Source organism: Palaemon carinicauda, chromosome 14 (genome assembly GCF_036898095.1).
Source record: "Palaemon carinicauda isolate YSFRI2023 chromosome 14, ASM3689809v2, whole genome shotgun sequence".
Lineage (NCBI taxonomy): Eukaryota > Metazoa > Arthropoda > Malacostraca > Decapoda > Palaemonidae > Palaemon > Palaemon carinicauda.
In genome coordinates, this window is record NC_090738.1 from 135528454 (window position 1) to 135535953 (window position 7500).

Genomic DNA, 7500 nt, shown 5'->3' on the forward strand with positions numbered 1-7500 from the left:
TAAGTAAATGAATGAATGAATAAATAAATAAATGAATAAATAAATAAATAAGCAAATAAATAAATAAACAGGGAGAGTATATATCTTAATAAATATAGAATTTCAAATCGAACATAGACCTAATTTCACAATAGTGAAAAATCCTACATCATAATCTCATCTTTCTGCCTCACACAATGAGAATCTCCTATAATCCCTGATCAATTGGCTGTTTCACGTTCCGGGAAATAAGATGACGAGATTATTAGAATTTTCTTTATGCTTTTGTGTTGTATCTTCGTTTGATATTCAGTAAAGGAGATTACATTATAGATTTGGATATAGTCACGTTTATCTTCATTGATATGAATGACACTGTCATTGGTTCGTTTTCTTATAATTCTATGGTTCTTAATACAGATTCCTTCGTTGAGCCCATTTTTAGTTTTTAGAAATCCCCAATATTCATTATTATCACGTTATTCTCTACTTTCTCCTCATCATTATTGCTACGAAAAGCTTTTTATCTCTCAGTAAGTAAAGTAAATTAATTTTAAATGTTAATTTTTTTTCTACGAAGGAAAATCGTCTAAGCCTACCTAGAAATATTAGCATACAAATCTCTTGCCACAATAGGCTGCCTTTATTTCCTGTTTCTCTGTTTGCAATCACACACACATATATAAATGTGTATATAAATATATATATATATATATATATATATATATATATATATATATATATATATATAGGCTATATATATATATATATATATATATATATATATATGTATATATATATATATATATATATATATATACATATATATATATATATATATATATATATATATATATATGTATATATATATATATATGTATATATATATATATATATATATATATATATATATATATATATATATATACATATATATATATATATATATATATATATATACATATATATATATATATATATATATATATATATATATGTATATATATATATATATATATATATATATATATATATGTATATATATATATATATATATATATATATATATATATATATATATATACATATATATATATACACACATGTACTAACAACAACAAATGCAGCCATTTCTAGTTCACTGCAGGGCAAAGGCCTCAGATATATCCTTAATCATGTCTGGGGTTTGGCCACTTCTCATCACCACGCTGTACATTCCGGACTGATGATGGTGGGAGACTTTAATCTGGTCGCTCACAGCAAACTAACCTAGTATGGGTGGCCCTGACTAGTACAGCTTTGCTGATGATGGCAATACATAAATACTTAGTATCTCCACTTAGAAAGGGCTATTATTATTATTATTATTATTGTTATTATTATTATTATTATTACTTGCTAAACTACAACCCTAGCTGGAAAAGCATGATACTATAAGCCCAGGGGCTCCAACAGGGAAAATAGCCCAGTAAGGAGAGGAAAAAGTGAAAAATAGAATATTTTAAGAAGAGTAACATCATTAAAATAAATATCTCCTATATAAACTATATAAACTTTAACAAAACAAGAGGAATATAAATTAGATAGAATAGTATGCCCGAGTGTACCCTCAAGCAAAAGAACCCTAACCCAAGACAGTGGAAGACCATGGTACAGAGGCTATGGCACTATCCAAGACTAGAGAACAATGGTCTGATTTTGAAGTGTCTTCCTCCTAGAAGAGCTGCTTACCACAGCTAAAGAGTCTCTTCTACCTTTAGCAAGAAGACCATGAAAGACCATGGTACAGAGGCTATGGCACTATCCCAGACTAGAAAATAATGGTCTGCTTTTGAAGTGTCCTTCTCCTAGAAGAGCTGCTTACCACAGCTAAAGAGTCTCTTCTACCCTTAGCAAGAGGAAAGTAGCCACTGAACGTAAAAGTAAAGTTTCTTTGTTGGAAATAAGCTCACCTCAATAACATGATCGGCTCCCTCTAGTTCGAAGTTATGACCATTCATCGTGAAAGTGACCGATGGCATATCTGGCACATTTGAGCACAAGATGCCATATTCGGGTCCTAGGATATGGAAGGCTCCAAAGTCGACCATGAGTTCCTGAGAAGAGATAGACAGAAATTGGTTTATTGGAACATCAATAAATGTTTTGATAGACAATTATAGCTTTAAGTTATTAAATCAAAACTGTGTGGGACAGATATTTGTAACTTAGCTTTTTCTAGATTCGATTTAATTTTTAAAACTGTGAAGATATTCGTCATTTTAAAGGGATAAAAGGCTTGCATTACTACTAACCAACCTACAACCTTAATTGGGGTTTTTAAAACTGTGAAGATATTCGTCATTTTAAAGGGATAAAAGGTTTGCTTTACTACTAGCCAACCTACAACCTTAATTGGGGTTTTTAAAACTGTGAAGATATTCGTCATTTTAAAAGGCCAAAAGGTTTGCACTACTACTAGCCAACCTACAACCTTAATTGGGAAAGTAGGATGTTCCAAGCCAAGGGCCCCAACAGAGAAAAGTCCCGCGTGAAATGGAAATAGAGGAATAACGTATAAATATGAAGAAGTAAACGTAAGAAGACATAGGTGGAAATGAAGGAACCCAACAGAGAAAACAGCCCCGTGTGAAATGGAAATAGAGGAATAACGTATAAATTTGAAGAAGTAAAGGGAAGAAGATATAGGTGGAAATGAAGGAAAGGAAACATGAATTCACTGATATCTTATACTAATAGCCAATCTACAACCTTAATTGGGAAAGTAGGATGTTCCAAGCCAAGGGGCCCCAACAGAGAAAACTGCCCAGCGTGAAATGGAAAAGGAGGAATAACGTATAAATTTGAAGAAGTAAACGGAAGAAGACATAGGTGGAAATGAAGAAAAAGAAACACGAATTCACTGATATCTTATGCTACTAGCCAATCTACAACCTTAATTGGGAAAGTAGGATGTTCCAAGCCAAGGGCCCCAAGAGGGAAAACAGCCCCATGTGAAATGGAAAATAGAGGAATAACGTATAATTCTGAAGAAGTAAACGGAAGAAATGAAGGAAAAGAAACATGAATTCACTGATTTCTTATGCTACCAGCCAATCTACAACCCTAAATGGTAAAGTAGGATGTCAAGAAGTAAACGGAAGAAGACATAGGTGGAAATGAAGGAACTCAACAGAGAAAACAGCCCCGTGTGAAATGGAAATAGAGGAATAACGTATAAATTTGAAGAAGTAAACGGAAGAAGACATAGGTGGAAATGAAGAACAAGAAACATGAATTCACTGATATCTTATACTAATAGCCAATCTACAACCTTAATTGGGAAAGTAGGATGTTCCAAGGGCCCAAACAGAGAAAAGAGTCCCGCGTGAAATGGAAATAGAGGAATAACGTATAAATTTGAAGAAGTAAATGGAAGAAGATATATGTGGAAATGAAAAAAAAGAAACATGAATTCACTGATATCTTATACTAATAGCCAATCTACAACCTTAATTGGGAAAGTAGGATGTTCCAAGCCAAGGGCCCCAAGAGGGAAAACAGCCCCGTGTGAAATGGAAATAGAGGAATAACGTATAAATTTGAAGAAGTAAACGGAAGAAGACATAGGTGGAAATGAAGAAAAAGAAACATGAATTCACTGATATCTTATACTAATAGCCAATCTACAACCTTAATTGGGAAAGTAGGATGTTCCAAGGGCCCAAACAGAGAAAAGAGTCCCGCGTGAAATGGAAATAGAGGAATAACGTATAAATTTGAAGAAGTAAATGGAAGAAGATATATGTGGAAATGAAAAAAAAGAAACATGAATTCACTGATATCTTATACTAATAGCCAATCTACAACCTTAATTGGGAAAGTAGGATGTTCCAAGGGCCCAAACAGAGAAAAGAGTCCCGAGTGAAATGGAAATAGAGGAATAACGTATAAATTTGAAGAAGTAAATGGAAGAAGATATATGTGGAAATGAAGGAAAAGAAACATGAATTCACTGATATCTTATACTAATAGCCAATCTACAACCTTAATTGGGAAAGTAGGATGTTATAAGCAAAGGGCCCCAAGAGGGAAAACAGCCCCGTGTGAAATGGAAATAGAGGAATAACGTATAATTCTGAAGAAGTAAACGGAAGAAGATATAGGTGGAAATGAAGGAAAGGAAACATGAATTCACTGATATCTTATACTACCAGCCAGTCTACAACCTTAATTGGGAAAGTAGGATGTTCCAAGTCAAGGGGCCCCAACAGGGAAAACAGCCCCGTGTGAAATGGAAATAGAGGAATAACGTATAAATTTGAATTAATAAACGAAAGAAGACAAATATAGAGATGAAGAAAAAGAAACACGAATTAGTTTATATCTTACCTTTACATTGTCGGTTGGTCCAGCAATGAGCGAAGTTCCTGTGTCGATGGCAACTTCACAAGGATTACAGAACGCCTTTGGAACTCCTCCGACTGAGATGCTGGAAATTTTGCAATGATTTGCATTTAATTTTTGGAATTTTTGCAATGATCATTTAATTTTTGGAATTTTTACAATGATTTGCATTTAATTTTTGGATTATTTGCAATGATTTGCATTTAATTTTTTTTTTGCAATGACTTGCATTTAATTTTTGGATTATTTGCAATGATTTGCATTTATTTTTTTTTTGCAATGACTTGCATTTAATTTTTGGATTGTTTGCAATGATTTGCATTTAATTTTTGGATTTTTTATAATGATTTGCATTTCATTTTTGGAGTTTTAACAGAGATACAATATTTTCCTTGTTTGTTTATGTCCCATTTCTGAAGGAATATCCCTCAGAAATGCTTTTAAGTAATTGAAAAAATCAATTATTTTGAGAAAATGCAAATTTGCATATCATTTTTGCTTTATAATCTCACGAAAGTTATTAACAAAGTATTTTATTAGTTTGTTTGTTTCATTAAATCCCATCTCTGGAGGATCATCAGAAAAGGATTTTAAATTATAGAAATAACTCTATTTTGAGGAAATCCAAAATTTTGAGTCCAAAAGAAATTATAAGCAGACTTATAGCATTTTCTTTGTTTGCATAACATCTTAGAAGGATTATTCATTAGAAAATTATTTTGAATTATTGAATTAACTCGTTATTTTCAGGAAATATAGAGTTTGAGCTCAAAAAATTAGCTATAAACAGATATAGGCCTACAGTATTTTGATTTTTGCCCACATATCATCTTTGAGAAATTATTCTCTAGTAATTTGAACTTATTGAAATAACCCATTTTGAGGAAATACGAAATTTGAGCGGCAAAAATGATATCGCCAAGCTATCAATATAATATAAATAATGCATTATTCATCATAAAATAATTTGAACTTATTGAAATAGCCCATTTTTTGAGGAAATACGAAATTTGAGTGCCAAAAATAAAAAACGCCAAGCTATCAACATAATGTAACTAATGCATTTCAAAGCTCTACTTACTCTAATGAATCTAACATTTCAACTAATATATTAACCCTTTCTGCACCATAAGACCTTATACAATTGCTGTGCAGTAATTAACAGTTTTTTCTCTCTTGTATTATCTGTGTATGTCAATTGAAAGGAATTTTATTGCTATACAAAAAAAAAAAAAAAAAAAAAAAAAAAAAATTTAGTCTTATCTTGTATAATTTTGTTACCGAGATGAATTAAGTAAAATGTCCGAAAAATTAGCTTGGGAACAAAATCATTTGCAGAGGGGGTTGGGGCTCAAAGGGTTAAACAATGACCTTACTTACCCATCAACAGTGACTTCCCAGTACCCGACTCTTGAAACTGGGACGTAAGCAAATTCCCCTTCGTAGTGGTTCGGGTCCGATCCTCCCAAAACCAGTTCGCCTCCCGGTGTTCCGGACATGTTGCTAAAAAGTTGGAATATTTTTTTAAAGTCGTGAATCCACTCTCTCTCTCTCTCTCTCTCTCTCTCTCTCTCTCTCTCTCTCTCTCTCTCTCTCTCTCTCTCTCTCTCTCTCTCTCTCTCTCTCTCTCTCTCCATAATAGAATTATCTCTCCCTCTCCATTATAGAATTATCTAATTTACAAATTGAATGAAAGACATCTCTCTCTCTCTCTCTCTCTCTCTCTCTCTCTCTCTCTCTCTCTCTCTGTTATAGAATTATCTAATTTACAAATCTCTCTCTCTCTCTCTCTCTCTCTCTCTCTCTCTCTCTCTCTCTCTCTGTTATAGAATTATCTAATTTAAAAATCTCTCTCTCTCTCTCTCTCTCTCTCTCTCTCTCTCTCTCTCTCTCTCTCTCTCTCTCTCTCCAATATGGAATTATCTAGTTTACAAATTAAATGAAAGATATAACTCTCTCTCTCTCTCTCTCTCTCTCTCTCTCTCTCTCTCTCTCTCTCTCTCTCTCTCTCTCTCTCTCTTACAGAATAAGCTAATTTACAGAGAGAATTAAAGATATGACTTGTAATAAACATTCTCTCTCTCTCTCTCTCTCTCTCTCTCTCTCTCTCTCTCTCTCTCTCTCTCTCTCTCTCTCTCTCTCTCTCTCTCTCTCTCTCATAGAATAAGCTAATTTACAGAGAGAATTAAAGATATGATTTGTAATAAACATTTGTGCTTCACTCTCTCTCTCTCTCTCTCTCTCTCTCTCTCTCTCTCTCTCTCTCTCTCTCTCTCTCTCTCTCTTAGAGAATAAGCTAATATACAGAGAGAATTAAAGATACAATTTATAATAAACATTTGTGCTTCAAAGAAATAAAACAAATAAAAACACATACTGGTTGAGATAGAAGGAGAAGATAGGATCATCCACAACACCTTGTTCGACCATGTTGTCGAACACCGTAGGAACTCCGAGGGCAGATATCTCGACGAAGCCCATGCCGAGGATGCCATCGAACATCCCTGGCAGGAAGCTGAGTCCTTCGCTGGTGATCTCGGCGAACAGTTGGTCCTGCACGGGAACGTCTCCTACGGTAAGGAGGTCGCTAAATGGGGAGAAATATAGAGGAAAGTAAGATTATAGGCCTACAGGACTAAATGGGAGAAGGATAAATGAAGGAATAGAAATAACGTGTAAGGAATTGGGAAAATGAAGGATTTAGGGCAAAATATAAGAATTAAGAGATACACGAGGGTTAATATTGAACGTGAAGAGATAGATAAGAAATGAGGGAGTTAAAATAGAGCAAGAAAAATAGAGGAAATGTGGGTCTTAAAATAGAGCTTGGAATAGAGGAAAATGGGTAAAATACAGAGGAAATAGAATATGAAATATAAAATTAAATTAAAAATAGAAGAAAGTTAAAGAAAAGAAGAAGAAGAAGAACAACAACAACAGCAGCAATAATAATAACAATAATAATAATAACAATAAAAATAACAATAAAAATAACAATAATAATAATAATAATAATAATAATAATAATAATAACTACAACAACAACAACAACAATAATAATAACAATAATGATAATAATAATAATAATAATAATAATAATAATAATAATAATAATAATAATAAAATAATAATAAT

At 32.6% G+C, this 7500-nt stretch overlaps 2 protein-coding genes across 2 annotated transcripts in view; one reads left to right on the plus strand and one right to left on the minus strand.

The window, feature by feature from the left end:
• Positions 1-7500, plus strand: part of LOC137653788 (solute carrier family 45 member 3-like) — a 250798-nt gene that overhangs the window by 59372 nt on the left and 183926 nt on the right. The window lies entirely within an intron of this gene.
• LOC137653047 (lysosomal aspartic protease-like) overlaps positions 1-7500 on the minus strand; it is an 11124-nt gene that overhangs the window by 1650 nt on the left and 1974 nt on the right. The window contains exons 4-7 of the mRNA XM_068386441.1: positions 6743-6952; positions 5746-5868; positions 4351-4450; positions 1932-2075 (exon numbers count right to left, since the gene is read on the minus strand). Of these exons, the coding sequence (XP_068242542.1) occupies positions 1932-2075; positions 4351-4450; positions 5746-5868; positions 6743-6952 (577 nt within the window). The remainder of the gene's footprint in view (positions 1-1931; positions 2076-4350; positions 4451-5745; positions 5869-6742; positions 6953-7500) is intronic.